The following is a 27,163-nucleotide window of genomic DNA, read 5'->3' on the forward strand; positions in this document are numbered from 1 at the left end:
CACCCAATCCGTTTGCGGGCTCCCGGTGCGAGCCAATAGCGAGGGTCGCTGGAAGCGAGGCGTGGGGAGCGGGACTCGGTGGGGCCGCCGCCATCTTGATGGGAAAGAAACAATAGCACGGAAGCGCCGAGGGACAGGGTTGAGGCCGCAGGTAACGCCCGATTTGCGGTTCCTATGGCTTCGTCGCGTCGGGAGCTTTAAGGGAGAGTTTCTCCGGGCCGCGGTAGGGCAAGGTCTCTGGTCATTAGGGGTTATCCCCGGGTTATTTAGGGAGGGGCTCCCGTTATTATGGAGGGTAGGTGGGAGATTCCCAGGGTCTTTGTGGGGCCGTGTTTTTCTGGGTCATTTGAGAGACATTGATTCTTCAGGTTATTGGAGAAGATCTACGCTGGTTTTCAGGGGCAGAATCTTTCCTGATCGTTGGGGGGGGGGTGTCTCCCGGATATTTGCGAGGTGCAGGACCTCTCCCCCTAGGTCATTGAGGCGATCTCGGGTCTTTGGGGGAGCAAGATCTCCCGGGTCATTGAGCGGTCTCCCCAGGACATTGGCCATCATGATCTTCCGGGGTTTTGGGGGGTTCTCCTTGAGTCTTTGGGTGGAGGAGTCAACCAGCGCCTCACGTACTGTTACCTGGGGCTGGCAGGGGTGCAGCCATTTTGAGTGTTTGAATGGCATTTGGGTCTGTCAGCTGATGTCTTGTGGGGAAACCTACACACCTAACCTTATCATCCAAAAAATACCTAAAATGGATCCGGGGACGCTTTCTTTATAAGCTGCACCACGGGTGGAGCTTTCATTTCTTTCACGTTCGATTACAGACTGCTTTTGTCTTCTACATCCTAATGATTTCTTTCATTTTACGGTTTTATTTGGTCTCATATTAAGAAGCCGCATTAGAGTGCAGATCAGAGTCCAAATGTTGTGAAAATAAAATGTAGAAACCAGTAAAATCTAGTGCTCCTAAATGCCGGGGGAACTAGAACTAGTCAGTGCTTGGAATAAAAACATTTTGGTAGCACAGTGCACATAGAACAAGAATGAAATAAATCATTTGGAAGACTAGTTTTAAAGAGTACTGAAGTTTTTGAAAAGTGGTAACAAAAATCCAGTTTTATGATAGTTTTTGTGAAGCACCATGATTACAGTGATTTTGATGAATTCTAGTGTTTAAAGTATTGGCTGTATGTGCGTTTTTAGCAGGGTAACATTTTAAGTGAACAAAGATGCTTATTTACATAGGTTGCTGCTATGCAGTTTGCATAATTGCATCCTGTAACCTGTTGTTAAGTATTTAAAGCAAGTTATACGTTGTTATTGTTTTAACTTTCACCTCTATAAGAATTAGAAAGTGGGCAAAATGAATGTTTTGTCATATTTGACATAATAGGTCAGTTGATAGCTTAGTAACTTTTTATTTGGAGAAAAAAATCATTTGAACTGTTAACTGTTACTCCAATTGGTGTACTTGCTTTGTGATTTTAGAGTAGAATTCACAGGAATTGTTAGAAATCAAGTGGACGAGAACTAGGATTAGAGTTGATACAATTGTGAAAGTCAGTTTAGCTGATGTTAATAGACTTGGGCTTCAAGGCTTCGAAAGTGACTTGACAAGTGCACTATATACCTTTGAACCAGCCCTTTTCCTGTCTGAGCAGAGTAGTGTTTGAAAAAGGAACAATGCTGACTGATGGACCTTACTCGTTTTCCTTGCTAGAGCTTTTTCTAAGAACCAGAGATGTCATCCGTATCAAGGCAGCCTGGTTGGGCCTGAGTCTCCCTGAGGCTGGCTTGCTAAGGTGAAAATTTTCCGGTTTGGCTAATAAAGTTGATGCACTGGAAAAGAGTATTCCTTTTAAGTGAAGTTGTTTTACATAGTGAGATAATCACCTTAAACATATTGAACATATTTTTGCATAGTAGAAAGTAAGCAGATGAGCCTGACCAGTGGTGGTGCAGTGGATAGAGCGTTGACCCTGGGACACTGAAGTCCCAGGTTCAAAACACTGAGGTCATGGCTTGAGCGCAGGGTCGCCGGCTTGAGTGTGGGATTGACATGACCCTCAGGGTTGTGGGATTGACATTACTCTCAGGGTTGCGGGCTTGAATCCAAAGATCGTTGGCTTGAAACCCAAGGTCATTGGCTTGGCTGGAGCTCCCTCTCATCAAGGTACATATAAGAACCAATCAGTGAACAACTAAAATGTTGCAACTACAAGTTGATGCTTCATCTCTCTTCCTCTCTCTCTCTCTCCCTTTCTGTTTCGAAAAAAAAAAATTAGCAGATGATTATTCCTATGTGATTACATTTTAAAGCATATTTTTGTTTTTAAAATAAATTCTATTTCTGTCTGTACATACCAAGTAATACAACTAACAAGTAGTACTAGTCTTTGCAATATATTCCAACGGCAGGAAAAGGTTATTTTCCTCCCAAATTGAGTTTAGAGTCCATCTCTGAAGGAAAAGACAGCCTCCTAAGATAATGCGCAGTTGGTTTGGATCTGTTACCCATCATCACCAGCTTCTGGAAGTTATCAGCTTTTAGCCAATCTTGTTTATTCTGCACTCTCTTTTCCTCCCTTCTCCCTCCAATTTTTTTATTTTTTATTTATTTAAAGTAAGGGAAGTGTTTATTTGTGTGTTTTTTTTATTTTATTTTATTTATTCACTTTAGACAGAGGGGGAAGAGAGAGAGAGAGAAGGGAGAGAGAAGGTGGGAGGAGCAGGAAGCAATAACTCCTATATGTGCCCTGACCAGGCAAGCCCAGGGTATCGAACCGGCAACCTTAGCATTCCAGATCAATGCTTTATCCACTGCGCCAGCACAGGTCAGGCTCCCTCCAATTTTTAAAAAGCTGAAATTTTTAGGAAGCTTCTCCCTAAAATGTGTTGTTACATTTATGTGTATTTCATTGACTAGCTCTAAGGTCAAGGAACTACCTACCCATTATTCTACCTAAAAAACAGTAATTCCTTTATTTTTTTTTAAGTGAGAAGGGGAGATAGACAGACTCTCACCTATGCCCTGACCGGGATCCACCTGGCAGCCCCTGTCCGAGGCCGATGTTCAGATCAGCCAAGCTATCCTCAGCTCTTGAGGCCCGTGCTCCCACCAACGGAGCCACTGACTGAGAGGGGGAAAGGGAAGGAAGGAAAGAGAAGCAGATGGTCGCTTCTTGTGTGTGCCCTAACTGGAGATTGAACCCGGGACATTCACACACTGGGCAGACATACTATCCACTGAACCAACCAGCCAGGGCCAATAATTCCTTTTTTTTTTTTTTTTTAATTTTAGCTAGGGGGAGAGAGTAAGACAGGAACATCAACCCGTTCCTATATATACCCTGACCAGGGGCTGAACCAGCAACCTCTTCACTTTAGGCCAATGTTAACCAATGGAGCTATCCAGCCAGGGTTGGTAATTCCTTAATTAAAAAAAAAAAAATACAATACTTACCTGGCAAAGGAGGTACCATGATCACGAAGGTGGCCTAGGGAAAGGCTTATTCATTGCACTCTGGATGTGCTGACCCCTGCAATTTCCCCAAATGTGGGAATCTTGACTACATAATTTGTGGCAGCGAGGGACTGCATTCACCCTCTCCCTGGCATTAAAAAGGAGAAGAAAAAGAATATACAGTCATGTTCAAATGGCCCCAGTTGTCTCATTATTATTTTTTTTACAGTTTGTTGGTTCAAATTGGGATCCAAATACAGTCTGCACATTGCATTTGTTGAAGAGACAGAGAGAGAGTCAGAGAAAGGGATAGTTAGGGACAGACAGGAAGGGGGAGAGATGAGAAGCATCAGTTCTTTGTTGCGGCACTTTAGTTGTTCATTGATTGCTTTTTCTTATGTGCCTTGACTGTGGGTCTACAGCAGACCGAGTAACCCCTTGCTCAAGCCAGTGACCTTGGGTTTAAGCTGGTGAGCCTTGCTCAAACCAGATGAGCCTGTGTTCAAGCTGGCGACCTCAGGGTTTCGAACCTGGGTCCTCTGCGTCCCAGTCCGATGCTCCATCCACTGTGCCACCGCCTGGTCAAGCATGAAGTGTCTCTTTTATTTTTTTTTAAATTTATTAAATTTAGAGAAAGGAGAAGGAAGCGGAAGCAGACATTGATCTCCTCCTGTATGTTGCCTGACCAGGGATCTAACTGGCAATGTCTGTGCTTTGGGACAAAGCTCTAGCCAACAGAGAGCTATCTGGCCAAGGCTCTTTTATTTGTTTGTTTGTTTGTTTTTTGCTTTCTTTTCTTTTTTTTGTCACAGACAGAGGGACAGATAGGGTCAGATAGATGGGAGGGAGATGAGAAGCATCAATTCTTTGTTACAGCACCTTAGTTTTGCATTGATTGAGTGACCCCTTGTTCAAGCCAGCGACCTTGGGCTTAAGCTAGTGACCTTGGGCTTCAAGCCAGTGACCTTTGGGTTCAAACCAGTGACCATGGGGTCGTGTCTATGATCCCATGCTCAAGCCAGCGACCCCGCGCTCAAGCCAGCGACCCCGCACTCAAGCCAGATAGATGAGCCCGTGCTCAAGCCAGCAACCTCAGGTGGGGGGGCGGGGTGGTTTGAACCTGGGTCCTCTGTGTCCCAATCCTACACTCTTATCTGCTGTGCTAATGCCTGGTCAGGTTGTTTCTTAAATATATATGTGCTCACTCTGTTTTTCTTGTAATTTATCTATTCAGACAACTTTTTGTCCTGTAGGGTTTCCCCATTTGTTGGCTTTTTTTTTTTTTTTTTTTTTGTATTTTTCTGAAGTTGGAAATGGGGAGGCAGTCAGACAGACTCCTGCATGCGCCTGACCGGGATCCACCTGGCATGCCCACCAGGGGGCGATGCTCTGCCCATCTGGGGCGTTGCTCTGCTGCAACCAGAGCCATTCTAGCGCCTGAGGCAGAGGCCATGGAGCCATCCTCAGCGCCCGGGCCATCTTTTGCTCCAGTGGAGCCTTGGCTGCGGGAGGGGAAGAGAGAGACAGAGAGGACGGAGAGGGGGAGGGGTGGAGAAGCAGAGAGGCGCTTCTCCTGTGTGCCCTGACTGGGAATTGAACCCGGAACTCCTGCACACCAGGCCGACACTCTACCACTGAGCCAACCGGGCAGGGCCTTTTTTTTTTTTTGCTGATCATTCCCTGGGCGTAAGACCTTTTGACTCTGATGGCTGGACTTGATGGGGTTACTCCTCTATATCTTTTCAGTGAAGAAGTTGTAAAGGAACTGCCAAGGCTCATTAAAAAATGAGCCGCAGCCCTGGCTGGTTGGCTCAGTGGTAGAGTGTCAGCCTTGCGTGCAGAGGTCCCAGGTTCGATTCCCGGCCAGGGCACACAGGGGAAGCGCCCATCTGCTTCTCCACCCCTCCCCCTCTCCTTCCTCTCTGTCTCTCTCTTCCCCTCCTGCAGTGAGGCTCCATTGGAGCAAAGATGGCCCAGGCGCTGGGGATGGCTCCTTGGCCTCTACCCCAGGCGCTAGAGTGGCTCTGGTTGCGACAGAGCGACGCCCCGGAGGGGCAGAGCATCGCCCCCTGGTGGGCAGAGCATCGCCCCCTGGTGGGCAGAGCATCGCCTCCTGGTGGGCGTGCTGGGTGGATCCCGGTCGGGCGCATGCGGGAGTCTGTCTGACTGTCTCTCCCCGTTTCTAGCTTCAGACAAAAAAAAAAAAAAAAATGAGCTGCAGCCTGACCTGTGGTGGCGCAGTGGGTAAAGCGTTGACCTGAAACGCTGAGGTTGCTGGTTCAAAACCCTGGGCTTGCCTGGTCAAGGCACATATGAGAGTTGATGCTTTCTACTGCTCCTCCTCCTCTCTCTCTCTGTGTCCTCTCTCTAAAATGAATAAATAAAATCTAAAAAAAAAACCTGCTACATTTAAAAAATAAATCCCTAAAAAAAAAAGCCGCAAACTGTGAACTCTTAAGGGCTATCACGGACCCTAAAGGGCCATATATAATGCAAAGACCTTCCTCCGTCCATTGTATCGTGTGGTCCGCAGGGTATGAGCCCTAGATTTTCCATATGTAACTGGATTCTGCTTTGGCCTCTAGGAGGGTGAAGATGTTCTACCTCCTTCTCTCTTTACTGACTGCCTCTTACACTGATGTTACGTGTTGTGCTCAGAGGCAGTTCAGATGTGGGAGCCTTGACCCAGTACTCGCCTTTCTTTGCACAGTACTCTTGGAGTGCCTTCAGTGTTTCTTTTTTTTTTTAACCATTTATTTATTTATTTTAGAGAAAAGAGAGAGAGGGAGAGAGAGAAGGGGAGGAGGAGCAGGAAGCATCAACTCCCATATGTGCCCTGACCGGGCAAGCCCAGGGTTTTGAACTGGCAACCTCAAGTGTTCCAGGTCAACACTTTAACCACTGTACCACCACAGGTCAGGCTTCTGTGTTTCTTTTGTAGGTAATTCCTAAATATCTTTTCAAGTTTGGTTCACTCAAGCTTCAGTCCTACTGCTCCCACTACTTTTTTTTTTTTTTTTTTTTTTTAACAGAGACAGAGAGTCAGAGTGAGGGATAGACAGGGACAGACAGACAGGAACGGAGAGATGAGAAGCATCAATCATTAGTTTTTCGTTGCACATTGTGACACCTTAGTTGTTCATTGATTGCTTTCTCATATTTGCCTTGACCATGGGCCTTCAGCAGACCGAGTAACCCCTTGCTTGAGCCAGCGACCTTGGGTCTAAGCTGGTGAATTTTTGCTCAAATCAGATGAGCCCACGCTCAAGCTGGCGAGCTTGGGGTCTTGAACCTGGGTCTTCCGCATCCCAGTCCAACACTCTATCCACTGCGCCACCGCCTGGTCAGGCTGCTCCAACTATTTGCTGAACATTTTTTTCTTCAGTGCTTGAGTCTTTTCTGACTTCATGAATAAAACATCCTCGTTCTGACTTGTGAAGGCTCAATATCTGACTCATCCCTGTAATTAGATTCCCTGTGCCAGGGGTTCTGAAGATAGGGTCATGGTTGCCCACTTCGCAGACTAAATGCAGAGTTCAGTGAAGCCTGACCAGGCGGTGGCGCAGTGGATAGAGCGTCGGACTGGGATGCAGTGGACCCAGGTTCAAGACCCGAGGTTGCCAGATTGAGCGCGGGCTTATCTGGTTTGAGCACAGCTCACCTCAAGCAAGGGGGTACTCGGTCTGCTGAGGGCCCATGGTCAAGGCACACATATGAGAGAACAGTCAATGAACAACTAAGGTGTCGCAACAAAAAACTGATGATTGATGCTTCTCATCTCTCTCTGTTCCTGTCTGTCTGTCCCTATCTGTCTCTCTCTCTGTCACTGTAAAAACAAATTAATTAATTAAATAATTAAAAAAAAAACACAAAAAAACAGAGTTCAGTGAAGGTATGCATTTTTCAGGAGAGAAGCCCACGTATGTCTCAGATTCTCTGTTGGTCAGTAGCCCTATTAAGGGTTAAGAACAGTGTATGACACCTAGCCAGCTACCTGGGACCTAGTATCTGTTAGCTCTGATGCTAAATAGAATCGTACTGTTTCCTTGAGAGATTGCCCAGAATTACCCAACGAACGAGGAAATGGTATAGTATACTTGACCAACTTGAGAAGCCTGACAGGAAGAACATAGATCAGTAACTGTTAAACCACTTATTTGCATATTGCTGAGATTACCATCTTCCTTTTTTTTTTTTTTTTTTTTTGTATTTTTCTGAAGCTGGAAACGGGGAGAGACAGTCAGACAGACTCCCGCATGCGCCCGACCGGGATCCACCCGGCACGCCCACCAGGGGGCGACGCTCTGTCCACCAGGGGGCGATGCTCTGCCCCTCCAGGGCGTCGCTCTGCCGCGACCAGAGCCACTCTAGCGCCTGGGGCAGAGGCCAAGGAGCCATCCCCAGCGCCCGGGCCATCTTTGCTCCAATGGAGCCTTGGCTGTGGGAGGGGAAGAGAGAGACAGAGAGGAAGGAGGGGGTGGGGGTGGAGAAGCAAATGGGTGCCTCTCCTATGTGCCCTAGCCGGGAATCGAACCCGGGTCCCCCGCACGCCAGGCCAACGCTCTACCGCTGAGCCAACCGGCCAGGGCACCATCTTCCTAAATCAGTTCATTTTTATTAAACATTTTCAATTCTGCTATTATAAATAGAGGTTTTCCTTCAGGCAGTGAAAGGTGTCCTTCCAAAACAGTCTGTTCTCCCAGATGAGAGCCTCTAGAGGAGAGGCAGCTGAGTTGGTTGCCAACCCCCTGCTGAGTGTTTCAGGGGGGGTGTTTCTTGCTTTGTGTCCCTTACCTGAGTGAGAATACACATATCTCTTCCCAGGCCCTTTGGGCTGCTCTTGCCCTTTGTAGAACCTGTGCTGGGTGTTATGAGACAAATACAACAACTCTCTAGGGTTGCATGCTTGAGAACCTTATGGGTTGATTGGAATGCTTCGCCTACATTGGGAGACCAGGGGAGGATTATAAACCCAGGATGCAGAGTCTTGGGGCATTTGTGTATACACACACACACACATACATACACACACACACATAATTTTAAAATGTGCGTTTTTTAAAATGTTTATTTTATTTTAGAGGAAAGGGTAAACACGCGCGCAGGAGAGAGAGAGAGAGAGAGAGAGAGAGAGAGAGAAACATTGATCTATCTGTTCCTGTATGTGCCCTGACCAGGGATCGATCTGGCATCCTCAGTGCTTCAGGATGATGCTCTAACCCAGTGTTAGTCAACCTGGTCCCTACCGCCCACTAGTGGGCATTCCAGCTTTCATGGTGGGTGGTAGCAGAGCAACCAAAGTATAAATAAAAAGATAGATTTAACTATAGTAAGTTGTTTTATAAAGATTTATTCTGCCAAGCTTAGCGAAACTTGGTAAGTAATTATTATTATATGCTTTAACTTGCTTTATAAATATTATAAAGTAAAGTTACTTCCCTACTTTATAAATCACCATTACTTTGGAACTGGTGGGCAGTTAGAAAATTTTACTACTAACAGAGATACAAAAGTGGGCGGTAGGTATAAAAAGGTTGACTACCCCTGCTCTGACCAACTGAGCTATCCTGCCAGGGCTAAAAAATGTTTGTTTATTGACTGTAGCAAGAGAGGAAAAGAGAGACAGAAAGAGAAAGACAGAGACAGGAACAAGAATATCGATCTGTTCCTATTTATGCCCTGACCAGGGATCAAACTGGCAACCTCTGTGCTTTGAGATGATGCTCTAACCAACCAAGCTAACCAGCCAGGGCCCTGGGGCATTTGGAAGGGTGCACCTTGTAGGGATGCCAGCTGGCAGTTGACAGTGACTCTGGGTCCCGAAAAACTTATGGGTATGGCCAGGTCTGGGGCAGGTGAGGGCTGGGATGGAAAGGGGCAGGTTGCCTGTCTCCCAGGATTGATTAATCTCACTCTCAAGGGTGTTTTTACTTTGAAAATAAATGCTTTAGGCTTCTGGTATAGAGCCAAAGAAAGGGAACAGAGTAGTAAGATGTCAAACATGGAGATGCCCCATTGGCCTTCCTCCCAATCCTCAAATGTGCTCTTGATTGAGTGGAGTCACTGTCCTTCCCAGAAGCCATGTGATTTGCTTCAGAACTGTGGGTACAGCCCTGGCCAGATAGCTTGGTTGGTTAGAACATTGTCCTGCTGTTCAGAAGTTGCTAGTTTGATATCTGGTCAGGGCACATACAGGAACAGGTTGATGTTCCTGTGTCTGTCTCTCTCTCAAGTTAATTTTTAAAAAGTGAAGAAAAGAAAGAGGACTGTGGGTACAGTTGAACTTTATTAAAAAAAAATTTTTTTTTTTCTGTGCTCTTTTTTAATTTAGTGATTGATTTTTAGAGGGACAGAGGAAGGGGGAGAGAGAGAGAGAGAGAGAGAGAGATCTATTTGTTATTCTACCTATTTATGCATTCATTTGTTGATTCTTGCATATGCCCTGACTGGAGACCAAACCTGCAACCTTAGCCTGTCGGAACAACACTCTAACCAAGTGAGCTACCTGGCCAGGACAGTGTGCTTTATTTTGGATAATTGGCGGATGGTCCTGTGTTTAGACAGGGCTGTGACCTATGCAGTATCAGGAATTTTCTCCCTCCCATATTTTGTTCTTTTCCTGGCTTTCTGTGGAAGAACACTGTCTGTACTTAGAGTGATTGGGTGATAAAGCTGCCAGATTGTGTTGTGAGCCTGCAACGTGTGGTAGCCTTTTAGGGGGAGTATTTCCCTGAGGGAGGTGTTGTGAGGACCCAGAGGAAATTATGCTCCCTGGGTTACAAGATCTGGTGATCTGGTAAAGTGGAGGTCGTACCTCAGTTCTTCCACCAGCAGGTGCTGCAAGCACTCAGGGTGCTGGCCTGGGCATGTCAGGGTTGCCTGGGTTCTGTGGCTGCCCATGACGATGGAATCATTTTTGGCATCCTTTGTTTCAGAGAATGAGTTCATGTGTCATCTGGTTCGGGAACTGACTGAGAGATGAGCAGTGGTAAATATTGACCACAGGGAAGGAACCTAGAATCTTACCTGAAGCTAAGGGATTGTTACTTACTGGCAGATGAAAGAACCTGTGACTCAAGTTAGGAGTGTACCCCATAGATTGAGACCTCAGAGCAATCTCAGCCATAGTCTGGAAGGTCAGTCTGTGTTCCTGTTGTATATGTTTCTTCCCAGGTGGAGGGATTTGTAGGCTGCACCAAGGAGAAAGAGGGTGAAGAGGGAGATTTACCCTTGAAGAGGAATAATGGGCTTTTTATTTATTTATGTATTTATTCTATTTAAAGTGTATTTTTGATTTTAGAGAGAGAGGAAGGAGGCAGAAAAGAGAAGGAGAAAAACACAGATCTGTTCCTGTATGTGCCCTGACTGAGGATCGAACCTACAACCTTTGCGTTTCAGGTTGATGCTCTAACCAACTGAGCTCTAGGGCTGGGGCAAGGACCTTGGGTTTTTCTTGAGGTAGAGTATGCAGCTCTAGCAGGTTTCATTTGTAGCCTCATTAACTAATTTCTAGATGTATGAGCTGAGGGCCTGGGGCTCTCAGGAGTCGTAGCTGTTTAATTTGTATTTTAGAAAGCATTATTTTTTTTTTAATTTTTATTTATTTATTCATTTTAGAGAGGAGAGGGAGAGACAGAGAGAGAGAGGAGAGACAGAGAGAGAGAAGGGGGGAGGAGCTGGAAGCATCAACTCCCATATGTTCCTTGACCAGGCAAGCCCAGGGTTTTGAACCGGCGACCTCAGCGTTTCCAGGTCGACGCTTTATCCACTGCGCCACCACAGATCAGGCTAATTTGTATTTTAAAAAGTTAAGAATCTTAAGGCATTGTTTCCAGCAGATCCTTAAACCAGTTTGGTAACTTTAGGGGAGTGGGCTGTGGGGGAAAGCTGTGTCCTAGCCTAGGATGAATCCTGCCCTGTGTTCCTTACCTGTTCATAGTTTTATGGACAAATGTGTGAGGTAATACAGAAAGCTAAAATAGATACTAAATCTGAAGCCTGTGTTTTATGGTATTCTCTGTCTCCCTAGGCACAGGGTCCATCCATTGCATGGACTTCACAGTAACCATTACTGCTCTAGGATTCTTGGGGAAATGGGCCGTAGACCTCAGATGTTTGAAAATCTGTACGAGATCCCTCTGCTCAAGCTGCACTTGGAGGAGAGAGAGTAGCAGGTGAAACACAGCAGATGTTTTGGGTGCTTTTAATTCGAGGCTACTAGAGGTGATCTGTGTAATCACCGGGAAATTGATCGTTCACTATCCCACAGGGATAGAACCTATAAGGGCCTCGAGAACAGAAGCCCCCCTTCTTCATCTGCAGTCCCAAATGTGGGAAATATGTTGTATAGTGAAGTCATACTTACCTTCATATTGAGAGATTGAACAGAACTGAAATCAAAGAATCATAAAACAGGACTCACCTTACTTATTATGTGTGGCACATTGTTATTTACCTGATGAAAACACTAATTTGATTACACAGCCCACAGAGTAGAGAAATACTCCAGGCCTCTCCTCATAGTTTTACAGACCAGAAAACAGGTCTGTAAAACTGAAAGGGAGCCTTACCAGGCGGTGGTGCGGTGGATAGAACATTGACCTGGGACCCAGGTTTAAAACCCTGAGGTTGGCCACCTTGAACACGGGCACACAGCTTGAGTGTGGGGTTGCTGGCTTGAGCGTGGGATCATAAACATGACCCTGTGGTCGCTGGCTTGAGCAAGGGATACCTGGCTAGGCTACAGATCCCTCCCACCCCCATCAAGGCACACAAGAGAAAGCAATCAATGAACAACTAAGGTGTGTTAATGAAGAATTGATGCTTCTCACCTCTCTCCCTTCCTGTCTGTCTGTCTGTCTGTCTGTCTGTCTCTTTCTTGGTTTAAACAACAAATAACCCCCAAAACTTAAAGGGAGCCAGGGACTGGAGACTTTTCTCTAGGTAATCAGGTCACAGAACTGGGACTATATAATCTGGCTCCACTTCAATACAGGATAATTCCGCCTCACACTGGGAGTTTCCTCTGTCATCAGACTTGGCTCAGGAGAGAATGAGCCTTGTTTTTCTTGCCTCTCTATGCAAGATGATGATTCTTCTCCAGGGAGCAATGTCCTCTGGACTGCCAGAGCTGGATGCTGAGGGGAGGGTGGCAAAGTGCCACATTATACCCAGCAGCTAATGAATACACCAGGGACCTGGGAGGAGGAGGTAGCAACCCTAATCAGGTCTTTCATCCTCCAGCTACACCCACTAGGGAGCTGCCATGAAGGAGTAGTTTTTGTTTGTTTTAGATTTGTCATTGGAGATGGGGATGGATAAAAGATATCTGGAAAGAGATTTTTTTACTTAGTTGAAACATATAAGGAATCTTTGTAGATGACAGGAGGGGAGATAGTGAGGCAGACTCCTGCATGCACCCCAACTGGGATCTACCTGGCAACCCCATCTGGGGACGATGCTTGAGTACCAAGCTATTTTTAGCACCCGAGGCTGATGTGCTCAGACCCATCGAGCCACACTGGCTGCAGGAGGGGGAGAGGGAAGAGGGGAGAAGCAGATTGTCACTTCTCTTGTGTGCCCTCACCAGGAATCAAACCTGGGACTTTCATACGCCAGGCCGACGCTCTATCCACTGAGCCACTGGCCAGGGCCAGAGAATCTTGAACAGAGCTGGAAAGGGATTTGTATTGTTAGCATTGCTTTGATAACAAAATTTTACACTTTTATGAAAGGTTTCTAAAGCCTGGCCCATGAGGAGTGTCTTGTACTTTCACCGTTTAATAATTACGGTACCTAGTTTGTGCTTGGGTATTGGCCGGCCAACCATGAATCAGTCTGTAGGTTTCCACTGGCATTGCTCTTACCCAGGAGGTCTTTTCAGTCTAGTGTGAACTGGTCTCCGCAGAACTAGAGAAGAGGCTGGGTGGCCAAGCTTCTTAGAGCTCCACCTTCTGGAGAATGTCTGGAATGGCTGGAACGTACTCATCCTTTGAGCTGATTGCCTGTGTTATGTCTTGGGACTCGGCTTAGTCCATCCATCTCCTTCTGAGAGCTTCTCTGATGATAAGGTAGTGCCAGGTGAGAAATCAGCACCTTTGGTTTTCTGTCTTTTGCTTATAGGGGAGTTTATTGATTCCTAATTCTTGAGTCCAGTTGGGGCCCATAGTAGTCAGTTCTCTCTGAAAGGAAGGAATTAACTAAACTCTTTAAAAGAGGCTATAGTCAGCCTGACCAGGCGGTTGCGCAGTGGATAGAGCGTTGGACTGGGATACTGAGGACTCAGGTTCGAGACCCGAGGTCACCAGCTTGAGCGTGGGCTCATCTGGTTTGAGCAGAGCTCACCAGCGTTGAACCAAGGTCGCTGGCTCGAGCAAGGGGTTACTCGGTCTGGTGAAGGCCCACAGTCAAGGCACATATGAGAAAGCAATCAATGAACAACTAAGGTGTTGCTACAAAAAACTGATGATTGATGCTTCTCATCTCTCTTCGTTTCTGTCTGTGCATCCCCGTCTATCCCTCTCTCTGAATCTCTCTGTCTCTGTAAAAAAAAAAAGAAAAGAAAAGAAAAAGAAACTATAGTCATATGTCACACAATAGCATTTTGGTCAACAATGGACCACATATATGATGTCTGTCTTATAAGATTATAATAGAGCTGAAAAATTCCTATCACTTAGTGACCAACACATTACTCACATGCCTGTGGTAACACTGGTGTAAACAAGCCTGCCGCACTGCCAGTTGTATAAAAGCATAGCACATACAGTTTTGTACAGTGCATCATACTTGACAATAAACAATTTACTGGTTCGTATATTATTTATATATTTACTATACTATATTATTATTCTGTTTAGATTTTTAAAAATTTGTTTTAGAGAGAGGAAAGGGGAGAGAGAGAGAGGGAGAGAGAAACATCAATCTGTTCCTTCCTGTGTGTGCCCTGGCTGGGGATTGAACCTACAATCTTCGTGTTTTGGGATGATGCTCTAACCAACCGAGCTATCCAGCCAGGGATTTTTATTATTATTTTAAAGTGTACTCTTTCTACTTTAAAAAACCCCCAAAAAGATTGGCTGTAAAAAGTACACGTGTTATGCCAGCAGCAGCTTCATACATCTTGTGTTCACCGCGCCTCTTGATTGCATCATTTTCTTTTGCACTTGGTTTACTCTTATCTTGTTTTGTACAGTAACATGCTGTACAGCAGTCGTTTTCAACCTTTTTACACTTGCAGATGGGTGGAAATAGAAGAGTTGTTTCAGGGACTGCTAAGGTAGAAATCACCCTGAGCATAAGTGAGTTTGACTGAGATCAGTGGGTCTATAATTTTCATACATCAGAGTGGTTAACTCTTTATCCGATTGGCACAAAATTTCAGGCAGGCTGGTCCACGGTTGTAAAACACTATATACAGGCTTGAACCCAGGAGTGAGTGATAGGTTCTATTATATAACTTAGGTGTGTAGTAGGCTGTACTATCTAGGTTTGTGTAAGAGCAGTATGATATTCACACAATGACAAAATTGCCTAATGATGCATTTCTCAAAATGTACCCTTGTTGTTAAGTGGAGCATGACTGTATTTTATAAATAGAAACTATAAATACGTAGTGGAAGCACTCTCATAGGACAAGCTAAATGTCCCAAGTACGTAGGCGTGTTATATACCAAGGCATAGTCCCTGGGCTCTAGCAGCAGCTGCGTGGGGCATCCAACAGATTGAGGTTCATTTGGTAGTTGTGGCATATTGTCTTTTTCCCTGGGTGAGTTCCCTAACCTCCCCAAATAAGCTTCATTGCTTGCAATAGTGAGAGGAATGTTCTACCTCTTAGAATGGATCATGAAGACTTATTGTTCCTGCAGTGAGCCTGGCACATAATAGGTGCTTTGCCCACTTTAGGGGACAGTGGGTACCCCTCCAGCAGGCCATTTTCACCACCACCACCACCTCATTTGGAGTCATGGGAACCGGAGGAATTTCCTACAAGAAACCCTGTGCAGAAACTGAAGTGTAGCCCAAGCCCTGTAAGCAGTGCTAGTCATGACTGTAGCCCCTAAATTACAGACAGAAGACAGAACTACATGCCCTGAAACAGTTCACAGTTGCAGAGTGTACTTTGCTGAGATCCAGGATGTTTGGGAATGCAGTCAGGAGTAAGGCCCTGGACATCGGAATGGGAGGCAGCTGGGATTGCTCCAGAAGTGCAGCTTTGGTTTAAAGGTGTGCCCCAGCTTTTGGAGATCAGGATAGAACTGATAAAAATAGTCAGTGACCCAGAACACTGTGTATCTTTTTAAAAGGAGTTAGCCAGACTCTATCAGTTGTTTTTAGATACAGACGTTAATCATTAAAGCTAGGCCCAAGCTCTACTGCTAATAAGGTTAATGGGGCATGTCTTTGGCCTTGGGCAGGGGCGGTGTGTGTGAACACCCTGGGGGAGTAAATCTTACTAGATGGTGTGTAAGCAGGTTTTTTCCTTTTAAATGCATTTTATAAAAACATAACGACTGCCTGACCAGGTGGTGGCGCAGTGGGTAGAGTATCAGACCCAGGTTCGAAACTCTGAGGTCATCAGCTTGAGCCCAAGGTTGCTTGAGCCCAAGGTCGCTGTCTTGAGCAAGGGGTTATTGGGTCTGCTGTAGCCCCCCGGGGTCAAGGCACATATGAGAAAGCAATCAATGAACAACTAAGGATCCCCAACGAAGAATTGATGTTTCTCATCTCTCTCCCTTCCTGTCTGTCCCTCTCTCTGACTCTGTCTCTGCCACACACACAAAAAAAATTGTATAGACTTAATCAAGAGACCTGGACATCACAATTACCTTAAGTTTAACAATTTTATTAGGAAATGGTTAATTTAACCTGAATATTAGGTTTGAAATGCTGACTTTCCCTCGGTGTGGCTTCGCATTTTGCCCGCCCACTGCAGGGGCTAAGGCAGGGCTTGTTGAGAGGCACCTGGAGCCAGCCCCAGCTTGTCGGCATTCGGCCCCGCCCCGCGAGAGCTCCGGTTGTTTGTTTCTGTGGGAGGAGGCGGGGCGGAGTGGGTGATGTGGACCGGCTCAGTCTGTTTGTCTTGCTGCTGAAGGAGGAGGGCTACGGCTCTAAGGCAGTTCCCAGGCCGCTTCCAACTCCTGTTCCTGTTTGCTTCGGCAGAGCGGCCTGACCTGTGCCACCAAGAAGCCCAGGCCAGACACACGGACTCAAGGACAGACAACAGCGGAGGACGCGCCGGCGGCTGGATCCTGCCACCTCCCCCTTCTCCCTACCTCCTGCACCTGGAGGATGAGCCCAGCCTTCAGGGCCATGGACGTGGAGCCCCGCGCCAAGGGCATCCTGCTGGAGCCCTTTGTCCACCAAGTTGGGGGGCACTCGTGTGTGCTCCGTTTCAATGAGACAACTCTGTGCAAGCCCCTGATTCCGAGGGAGCACCAGTTCTACGAGACTCTCCCAGCTGAGATGCGCAAATTCACTCCCCAGTACAAAGGTGAGCCCCCAGCTGCTGGTAGGGGTCGCCAGCCTGGCAGGAGATGTGAGCAAGCGTTGTGACCTTCCCTGGCAGCCATCACCCCTCCCACTCTGTGTTTTCCCTCCTCCTCCTGGCCCTCAGCCCAGCACCTCACACCCTCAGTTTTCAAGCCCTGGTAAGATTGCTCAATTCTTTTTTGTTTTGTGGATTGTTTTGAGTTTATTTTTGGTTTTTGGTGGAAGTGTAGTTGTGTCTTACGTTCAAGTGTCTCTTGACCACCATAACCCATAGTCCTTGGAGGTGGGCAGCGGGGGGAAGACTTTGGGAGGGTTTTACCCGGAGTACTTGCCGCTTGCTTTTTGTCCTCCAGAAAACCAGAAGCCCTGGTGATTAGGTAGGCTTGGGAGCAGGCTGAGTCAGACGGAATGCAGGAGTGGGAGGCCTGTGCTCATTAGCTGAAGCCCATTGCTGTTACAGAATGTCCCTGAAATTGCTGTTACAGAAACCTTTTGACTCACAGATGGTGACTTTCTTCCTTTTTAAAATGCATTTTGGGGGGATGTCAGCAGCTACCAGCATGGTGTGGTCTTTTCTGGGGAAGTGGAATCCCTTGTAAAGCAAGGAAGAAACCATTAAGGAAATTAATTTAAAATTTGCATTGCCTGGTTATACAAAAGTTTTGAACAACTTAGTTCTTCTGGAACTGTTGAAACATGCTCTGAAGACCGGATGTCCTGGGCACCTCTCTTTGTGTTCTGAGTATGCATGTGTTGCGGGGGTAGGGGGGTGGAGTTGGGGGCCTCACTTGGTCCTTCTCTGTTGTTTTTTCCAGGACAAAGCCAAAGGCCCCTTGTTAGCTGGCTGCCCCTGCCCCCTTTTTTCCCCTGGTTCTTTTTCAGTGGCCACAGGGAAGTGTGGTCCCCTGAATTCCCCACCCTGACTTTTCTGCACCCAGAGCCGGGGACCACCTCAGAAGTGTCATCTCTCTGAGCACGCATTCCCCTGCAGCGGGCGGGCAGCATGGACTGAGCAAATTGAGTGATCCCGGGCCAGAGAGGTCTGGGAGGAAAAGTGTTCAGCCAGGCGTTTGTAAGGCGCTCGTCGGCACCTGCTGAAATGCTGCCACTTGACAAACCCCTCCTCAAAGACTGACTGATAACACATGGCAGGTTCTAGAGACGGAAGGGAGAGAGAGCTGCTTTCAAGGCCATCACGTACTCGTCTGTGCTCCCCACCCAACCCTGTTTGCCTATGTTTATTTTGTTCTTTTGTGACATGAGACCTGAAGAGACCAATAAAGTAACATGTTTGAGAAGGACAAAAAGGCTTAAGGCACCCACCTGTAAAGGGGCGCTGCAAGAAGCCTTTGTTTGCTAGGGTGTTCATTGTGCTGTGTGGTTTGTTTTGTTTGCTCCTTTATTTTGTGTCGCTTGCCCAGTCTCTCCTTGCCCTGGGATGCTTCTTGGCCCTCAGGCAACCCTGTGTTCCCTGTGTTCGGGCTCTGCTTTAAAGCAGCCTTGAGGCGTCCGAGTTCCTGTTTAGGGCATTAAAAATTCCCACAAGATATAAAGAGCAAATGTTTTTAAATCTCTCTTAGGATTAGAAGAATTACATAAAATTAATAAACATTTTCAATGATGGAAAAATGTGTCTTGTAATTCTTTGGCTCTTGCCTTGTGAGTGCATCAGAGTGGAAGACTCAGCCATGTTTGCTCCCTAATCGCTTGTCTTGTATGGTGTCATCTTTTCTAGCTGTTTTGATATTTGTAAGGTTTGCAGATGAGTTTGGGGCCTCTGGCAACATAGAGACTAAGGAACAGGGTAAGAAAAAAACCCACAAATGTTAAAATCATGTTATTTATAACACATGTGGAATTAAAAGTTCTCTGCTCTTGTGGAATTAAAAGCCCTCTCTGCTCCTCGCCCCTCTTTTAGGTGTGGTATCTGTGCGCTTTGAAGAAGATGAAGACAGGAACTTGTGTCTAATAGCATATCCACTAAAGGGGGATCATGGAACTGTGGACAGTGTAGATAATTCAGATTGTGAACCAAAAAGTAAGCTCCTAAGGTGGACAAACAAAAAACATCATGTCCTAGAAACAGAAAAGACCCCCAAGGACTGGGTGCGGCAGCACTGGAAGGAGGAGAAGATGAAGAGGTGGGTATAAACTGAGGGGCATCCACGGCTCTGTGGGAGGGAGACGTCGGGGGTCTTAGTTATAGCTTAATGCCCTGGACCAGAGGAGGCGCTGACATAGTAGGTGCCTTGTCACGCAGAGGTCAGTTTCCCATATCGCATGCCCAGCTGCTCTTTGACTCCGCATTAAATGATGCTGCTTTGGATAAACAGCTGTAGTGGCAGCTGTAGTAGGACTTTAGCCACTTGTTCCTTTTGTGACAGGCACTGTGCTCATCCTAGGGATGTAGCAGTGACCGGGACAGCCCTCTGGTTCAAGTTGCTCACTGACAGTGGGGGACAGAATGGTCTGCGGGCATCCCCTAACCTCAGGAATCCACCTAGGCAGGGCCTTCCCAGTGCCACACCTTGGAGGAGCTTGTAAAAGTATTAAATCGGAGTATGTATAATGTAGCCAAGTAGGCTGACTTACTCTACTGTGGGTTTCAATTCAGATTTCCCCAGCCACTCGCACTCAGAGTCAGGGGACTGGATGTCCTAGAACCAGGGTGGCACTGCCCAGAAGACGAGGGCATCGCAGGCTGCTTCGTGGGGCTGGGGCTGGGGGTGGAGGCAGAGGCTGTCCTTTTATCCTAACTTCTCTCTACTGGAGAAAAACAGTGAGCTGGCCTCTTAATTTAAAAAAAATCAAAAAAAATTTTATTTAAAAAACAATCCACTTTCTTTTTTTTTTTTTTTTTCTTTTTTTTTTTCCGGTCCGCTCCCGCCCCTTTCCACAATCCACTTTCTTGAGGTATAATATACATACAGTGAAATATGCCCACTTAAAATGTTTGATGTGTACAATGAAACCACCACATCAACATATCAAACTTCCCATTGCTCCAGAAAGTTCATTTGTGCTTCTTTGGCCCTGAGTTTTTATAAGACGTTGTAATTTATTGGCTCCTTATCTCTTTATAGCCATAAGTTAGAAGAAGAATTTGAATGGCTAAAGAAATCTGAAGTCTTATACTACAGTGTAGACAAAAAGGGAAATGTAACTTCCCAGCTTAAACACTATAACCCATGGAGCATGAAGTGTCACCAGCAGCAGTTACAGAGAATGAAGGAGAATGCAAAACATCGGAACCAGTACAGTATCCTTTGTTCACAGGACATCTCCACCTTTGGGCGGAGGAGGGTATGGAGACCCTTGGAGCTGGAGAGAAGGGTTGGAGTTCTTAGTTGTGGTTGTGCTGAGATTACTGTGTGATAGCTGTGGACAATACCGTCCTCCCACAGGGCTGCGGGCTGGGCTGGGAGTGCAGGTGGTGGGGTGGGGTTGTGCTGAGATCACTGTGTGATAGCTGTGGACAATACCGTCCTCCCACAGGGCTGCGGGCTGGGCTGGGGGTGCAGGTGGTGGGCTGGGGAGTTGAGGGTCCCTGTGGGCGAGCGGCTTCTAATGGAGGACCCACCTGCATCAGGGGTGGTTTAGCCTAGAGTGCAAGGGGAAGGTTCGTGTTTCAGACTGCTACAGAAGTCCCCAAACATTGCTTACCTGCCAAGGACCAGGTCAGGGAGGACTAACCTGTCAATCCTGGTTCACTAGACTGACACATGAAGAAAGCGTGGGGTCCTTTCCTCCCCCCCTTTGTACCCATTACGCTGTGTTAATGATTTTTTTTTTAATATGGGGAAATTTTTCTGAGAATTGTTTTATTTATTTTTGACATTTTATTAGGGAGAAATTTAAACCTGTTAAAAATAGAATATGTTGAACCTTTAAAAGTAACAGTCACCTAAGTTTAACAGTTAACCGACTCCTGTCACTTTTTTTTTTTTTTTTGGTGGCAGAGACAGAGTCAGAGAGAGGGACAGATAGGGACAGACAGGAAGGGAGAGAGATGAGAAACATCAATTCTTCGTTGTAGCTCCTTAGTTGTCCATTGACTGATTTCTCATATGTGCCTTGACTGGGGGGCTACAGCAGACCGAGTGACCCCTTGCTTGAGCCAGTGACCTAGGGCTCAAGCTGGCAACCTCGGGGTCTCGAATCTTGGTCCTCTGCGTCCCAGTTCAACACTCTATCCACTGCACCACCACCTGGTCAGGCTCCTGTCAGTCTTAGTTGTTACAATCTCTATACACTCAGCACCTGCAACTGAACTATTTCTGAGGCAAGTCTCAAGTATAACATTTTGCCTGTGTGTATGCCTCAGCAGGAATCTCTAAAAGATAAGGGTATTTAAAAACGTTATTTTATTATTTTTATTGCTTTTAGAGAGAGATGAAGGGGGAGAGAGGGAAACATCGATTTTTTGTTCCACTTATTTTTATGTATTTATTGGTTCTTTTTTTTTGTTTTGTTTTGTTTTTGTATTTTTCTGAAGTTGGAAATGGGGAGGTAGTCAGACAGACTCCCACATGCGCCCGACTGGGATCCACCCGGCATGCCCACCAGGGGGCGATGCTCTGCCCATCTAGGGCGTTGCTCTGTTGCAACTAGAGCCATTCTAGTGCCTGAGGCAGAGGCCATGGAGCCATTGTCAGTGCCCGGGCAAACTTTGCTCCAATGGAGCCTTGGCTGCGGGAGGGGAAGAGAGAGACAGAGAGGAGGGAGAGGGTGAGGGGTGGAGAGGCAGATGGCTACTTCTCCTGTGTGCCCTGGCTGAGAATCGAACCCGGGACTCCTGCACACCAGGCCGATGCTCTACCACTGAGCCAACCGGCCAGGGCCTATTGGTTAATTCTTTTTTTAATTTTTTTTTATTATTTTTTTTAATTTATTCATTTTAGAGAGGAGACAGAGAGACAGAGAGAGAGACAGAGGGGAGGAGCTGGAAGCATCAACTCCCATATGTGCCTTGACCAAACAAGCCCAGGGTTTTGAACCGGCGACCTCAGCATTTCTAGGTTGACGCTTTATCCACTGCGCCACCACAGGTCAGGCCTATTGGTTAATTCTTGTATGTGCCCTGACCAGAGATCGAACCCACAACCTTGGCATATTGGGATGATGCTCTAACCAGCTGAGTTTCCTGGCCAGGGCTGTGTTTTTTGTTTTTAAGATTTTATTTATTGCCTTTAGAGAGAGGAGAGAGAGAGAGAGAGAGAGAGAGAGAGAGAGAAAGGGGGTAGAGTAGGAAGCAACAACTGATAGTACTTCTTGTATGTGCCTTGACTGGGCAAACCTGGGTGACTTCAGCATTCTGGGTTGACGCTTTATCTACTGCGCCACTACAGGTCAGGCCCAGGGCTGATATTTTAAAACAATACTATTATTACTTCTTAAAAAGTGGACAATAATTTCTTACTATGAAATCCCTAGTTTCTGTTCACATTTTCCTGATTGTCTTATAAGTATGTTTATATTGATATTTTCTTTGAATGGGGATCCAGATGAGGCTCACATGTTGCATTTGGTTGAAATGTTCAAGTCTTTTTTGAATACCCTTTATGTTTTTAATTCTTTGAAATTTCTTTCCAAAGAAACTGGGTCTATTAGTTTCCCATCATCTGAATTTTACTGATTAGGTCCCTGTGGTATCTTTTAAATGTTACTCTGTTCCCTCTGTTTCCATTTGTTGATCATTTGATCTATAGGCTCGATCAGATTCCGGTTCAGTTTGGGGGTTTGGGGACAAGAGTCTCAGAGAAGGTGTTGCACATGTTCATCAGGAAACTGTTTTGTTGTCTGTTTTGTATTGTCATTGCCTTGGGTCTATTTTTTCTTTAGTTGATTTTCTAATTTTGTAATTCATTTGTTAGCTGGAGTTCTACTATAAAGAAAAGCTTTTTCTCGGCCCTGGCCGTTTGGCTCAGTGGTAGAGCATCGGCCTGGCGTGCAGGAGTCCCGGGTTCGATTCCCGGCCAGGGTACACAGGAGAAGCGCCCATCTGCTTCTCTTCCCCTCCCCCTCTCCTTCCTCTCTGTCTCTCACTTCCCCTCCTGCAGCCGAGGCTCAACTGGAGCAAAGTTTGCCTGGGCACTGAGGATGGCTCTGTGGCCTCTGCCTCAGGCGCTAGAATGGCTCTGATTGCGGCAAAGCATCGCCCTCTGGTGGGCATGCCGGGTGGATCCCGGTTGGGCGCATGCGGGGAGTCTGTGACTGCCTCCCCATTTCCAACTTAAGAAAAATACAAAAAAAGAAAGAAAAGCTTTTTCTCATCAACTACGTGTTTATCGTGAGGTATAGTTTATATCGGAAAAGCAGGTTAAAATTTTCCTTTATCATTCTGGCCGGTGAGCTCAGTTGGTAGTGTTGTCCTGAAACAACAAACTTGCAGGTTTGATCCCCAGTCAGGGCACACGTGAGAAGCGACCATCTGCTTCCCTTCCCCTCCCTCCTCTTTCTCTCTTCCCCTCTCATAGCCAGCAGCTCAAATGATTCGAGCGTCAGCACAAGACGGTGTTTGCTGGGTGGATCTGGTCAAGGTGCATGTGGGAGTGTGTCTCTCTATCTCCCAACCAACTGGAGATGTCTGGCCAGGGCTTACATTAGAGACAGAAGGGAGAGGGATAGGAGAGGGAAAGGAAGCATGTCCGCATACCGGGCTGACGCTCTGTCCACTGAGCAATCCAGCCAGGGCCTGCAGTTATTTTTATTGATGCTCAGATTTTCTCACATTTGGCCAGTGGGAGACTTTTAAAATAAGCTCCTAAGTCATTTTGATACAATTACAATAGTCGGTGATGGCTGTCTTCCTTTCTGGTATGGAAAGATGTCCAGGGGCATGTGTGTTTCCTGCTCCAGGTGTGAATTTAGTCATTCCTCTCAGGCAAGGTTGCAAACCTTTTCAGTAAAGGGCCAAATAGTGAATATTTTAGGCTTTGCTAGCCACACACTCTCTGTGACAGCTCTGTCATTTTAGCATGAAAGCATGAATATGACTATTCCAGTAACATTGTTTGTCATCACATTTAATTTCATTTTCATGTGGCATTATGTGGATTTGATAGATAGATAGATAATCTTGATCTCTTAAAAATGGAAGTATTGCCCTGGCTGGATAGCTCGGTTGGTTGGAGCATTGTCCCGAAGCACAGAGGTTGCTGGTTCAATCCCTGGTCAGGGCATATACAGGAACAGACTGATGCCCCCCCCCCTTTCTCTTCTCTCTCCTCTCTCTCTCTCTCCCCCCCCCCTTCCTTTCTCTAAAATAGTAAAATAAACATTTTTTAAAAATGTAAATACCTTCTGACCCAGGCGGTGGCGCAGTGGATAGAGCGTCAGGCTGGGATGCCGAGGACCCAGGTTCCAGACCCCAAGGTCGCCACTTTGAGCACGGGCTCATCTGGTTTGAGCAAAAGCTCACCAGCTTGGACCCAAGGTTGCTGGCTCGAGCAAGGGGTCACTCAGTCTGCTGAAGGCCCATGGTCAAGGCACATATGAGAAAGCAATCAATGAACAACTAAGGTCTCGCAACAAAAAACTGATGATGGATGCTTCTCATCTCTCCGTTCCTGTCTGTCTGTCTGTCCCTGTCTATTCCTCTCTCTGACTCTCTGTCTCTGTAAAAAAAAAAAAAAAAAAATGTAAATACCAACCTGACTTGCGGTGGCTCAGTAGATAAAGCACCGACCTGGAACACTGAGGTCACCAGTTTGAAATCCTCAGCTTACTTGGTCAAGGCACATACCTGGTTCTCCCACCACCTTTCTTTCTCTCTCCTCTCTCTAAAGTCAATAAATAAAATCTTAAAAAAAGAAAAAAAGAAAATGCCATTTAAAGAAATGTAAGAACCATTCCTAGCTTACAGGTTGTATGAACAATGAGCAAGGGGCCACAGTTCACCAATTCCTGCTCTAGGAGCACTGATCTAGGGCTTAGGAAATTCATATGTCTGGTCATTGTTTCTAGGCCTTTTTTCTTTTTTTTTTAAGAGAGAGAAGGGGTGGGGGAGCAGAAAGCATCAACTCATAGTAGTTGCTTTTTGTATGTGCCTTGGCAAGCCCAGGGTTTTGAACTGGCGACCTCAGCATTCTAGGTTGATGCTTAATCCACCATGTCACCACAGGTCACACAGCCCTTTTCAGTGCATGCAGCTGGGAAACACATTTATTTTAAAGAGAAAACTTCATGAGTTCATACTGATTTCTCCAGTTCATATTTAAAGCTACAGGATTTACTGAACTTATTTGATGTTGTGTTTGTAATTTAGGCCTGTATGCTGCTGTGTCTTGCCGAGTTCAGGAAATGAGGGATTCAAGGCCTGTGTTGAGTTTGGACCCAGGCTATTCCCTGATGACAGTTGAAGGTGTCTCTCGGCCCTGGTAGTCATGTGTGAGAGACGGCAGGACTGATGGGGCCCTCTGGTCTTGTGCTTTTCTGGGCATTGTGTGTAGACACTGTATCCTGGGAGTGCCAGGGGCCCATGTGGCAGCACCTATTCTTTAGGGGGGTTTCCTTAACCACCCAGAATTCATCTTACTGGAGAACCTGACTTCCCGGTACGAGGTGCCTTGTGTGCTGGACCTCAAGATGGGAACTCGCCAGCATGGTGACGATGCTTCTGAGGAGAAGGCAGCCAACCAGATTCGAAAATGCCAGCAGAGCACTTCAGCCGTCATTGGTGTGCGCGTGTGTGGCATGCAGGTGAGGGGAGAGCTGGTGTGTGCCCTGGGCTGGCTCGGTTGTCCAGTAGTTGCCACTCCTCCACTCTGGTGTAATCCTGTTTTCTCAAAAAATGCCAGGAAAAAAAGCATGCATGCCCTGGTGATCCCTTTGGGGCTGGCCTGGCTGCCTGAGTCTTCTCCACCAACCAGATACTGAACAGGGGTCTGGGGCGGAACCCACAGCAGAGGGCTGTATCCCAAGTGGGTGTTAATTGGGGAGAACGGTGTCTCCTGTGGTTCAACAAGTTAACCAGGCCTGTTGTCGCAACCACTCCCCATGGTCCAGGTTTTAAGGTGGCTGTTGTCATCTGATCTGCCGGTCTCCCTCCCACAGGTATACCAGGCAGGCAGTGGGCAGCTGATGTTCATGAACAAGTACCATGGACGGAAGCTGTCAGTGCAGGGCTTTAAGGAGGCGCTTTTCCAGTTCTTCCACAACGGGCGGTACCTGCGCCGGGAGCTCCTTGGCCCTGTGCTTAAGAAGCTGGCTGAGCTCAAGGCTGTGTTGGAGCGACAGGAATCTTACCGCTTCTACTCGAGCTCCTTGCTAGTCATCTATGATGGCAAGGAGCGGCCGGAGGTGGCTCTGGACTCAGATGCTGAGGACTTGGAGGAGGACCTGTCAGAGGAGTCAGCTGATGAGTCTGCTGGTGCCTATGCCTTCAAGCCCGTCGGTGCCAGCTCAGTGGATGTGCGCATGATTGACTTTGCGCATACCACCTGCAGGCTGTATGGCGAGGACAGTGTGGTACATGAGGGCCAGGATGCTGGCTATATCTTCGGGCTCCAAAGCCTAATAGACATTGTCACAGAAATAAGTGATGAAAGTGGGGAGTGAGCTGGCTGTACCAGCATTTGACTCTTTGTGTCCCAGGCCCAGCTGTGCTGCGTTGGGGAGGAGGCCAGTATGGCCAGGTGGTGGCCTCTGCAGCCTGGAGCTGATGTGCAGAGGCCTCTGTGAGTCCCAGCCTGAGCCAGCCCCACCCGTGCTCGGAATCTTTATTTATTTTAACTGTTTCTTCAACATTCCACATTCGATGATGCAGATACCTCTTTCCTGAGTGTAAATGTTCTAATACAAATCCTTTGGTTAATTGTACACAGTGCTGCTGTCGTTCTTGCCAGAGGTAGGCAGTCAGCTCCCCTTCCAACCCTCAGAAGCCTCACCATATTGAGACTTCCACCATCACCCAGCAGTGTTCTCTTTGCCACTGCCCCCCACTCCATGGACCTTAAAGTCATCACAGCCTCTTGACTGGGTCCTCAGTTCCCTAACCTAGCAACCTGTGGTCACTCAAAAAGGACCCCCACACATATAAGCCACAGCTGGGTTCCTGTGGAGTCTGCGCTTGTCCCAGTATCTCCTGTGGAAAGAACTACGCTTGACTGTTGACACAGGTCTCTACCCTCATGCAGCTTAAGTCAAACCTGGCAGCAGCTAATAGACTGACATTGTGATGTTAGAGGTCCTGGAACCAATATTGTGGCCTCAAGT

At 46.8% G+C, this 27,163-nt stretch overlaps 1 protein-coding gene and 2 non-coding genes across 5 annotated transcripts; all 3 read left to right on the forward strand.

The window, feature by feature from the left end:
- Positions 1-26,767, forward strand: IP6K2 (inositol hexakisphosphate kinase 2). 3 transcript variants are annotated; one of them, XM_066351796.1, is made up of 7 exons: positions 89-151; positions 11,487-11,631; positions 16,619-16,949; positions 18,867-19,089; positions 20,032-20,207; positions 25,473-25,648; positions 26,003-26,767. In XM_066351796.1, the coding sequence occupies exons 3-7, from the start codon at positions 16,748-16,750 to the stop codon at positions 26,504-26,506; spliced, it is 1,281 nt and encodes a 426-aa protein (XP_066207893.1). In that variant the 5' UTR covers positions 89-151; positions 11,487-11,631; positions 16,619-16,747; the 3' UTR covers positions 26,507-26,767. The 3 variants fall into 3 exon arrangements, with proteins under 3 accessions (XP_066207891.1, XP_066207893.1, XP_066207894.1); XM_066351794.1 differs by lacking the exon at positions 11,487-11,631 and having other exon boundaries at positions 1-151; XM_066351797.1 differs by lacking the exons at positions 89-151; positions 11,487-11,631 and adding an exon at positions 206-223.
- On the forward strand, positions 3,450-3,609 carry LOC136382730 (U1 spliceosomal RNA). The gene has a single exon (XR_010747346.1). It is a non-coding gene; the product is annotated as a U1 spliceosomal RNA (small nuclear RNA).
- Positions 5,253-5,328, forward strand: TRNAA-UGC (transfer RNA alanine (anticodon UGC)). The gene has a single exon. It is a non-coding gene; the product is annotated as a tRNA-Ala (tRNA).
- Positions 26,768-27,163: the final 396 nt, after the last annotated feature.

Source organism: Saccopteryx leptura, chromosome 10 (genome assembly GCF_036850995.1).
Source record: "Saccopteryx leptura isolate mSacLep1 chromosome 10, mSacLep1_pri_phased_curated, whole genome shotgun sequence".
In the NCBI taxonomy this organism is placed as follows: domain Eukaryota; kingdom Metazoa; phylum Chordata; class Mammalia; order Chiroptera; family Emballonuridae; genus Saccopteryx; species Saccopteryx leptura.

Coding starts and splice junctions, on each gene's coding strand:
- IP6K2 (XM_066351794.1), top strand. CDS start 16,748: ATGAGCCCAGCCTTCAGGGCCATGGACGTGGAGCCCCGCGCCAAGGGC. Junction 16,950..18,866: donor ATTCACTCCCCAGTACAAAG/GTGAGCCCCCAG, acceptor CCCCTCTTTTAG/GTGTGGTATCTGTGCGCTTT. Junction 25,649..26,002: donor TGCGCGTGTGTGGCATGCAG/GTGAGGGGAGAG, acceptor TCCCTCCCACAG/GTATACCAGGCAGGCAGTGG.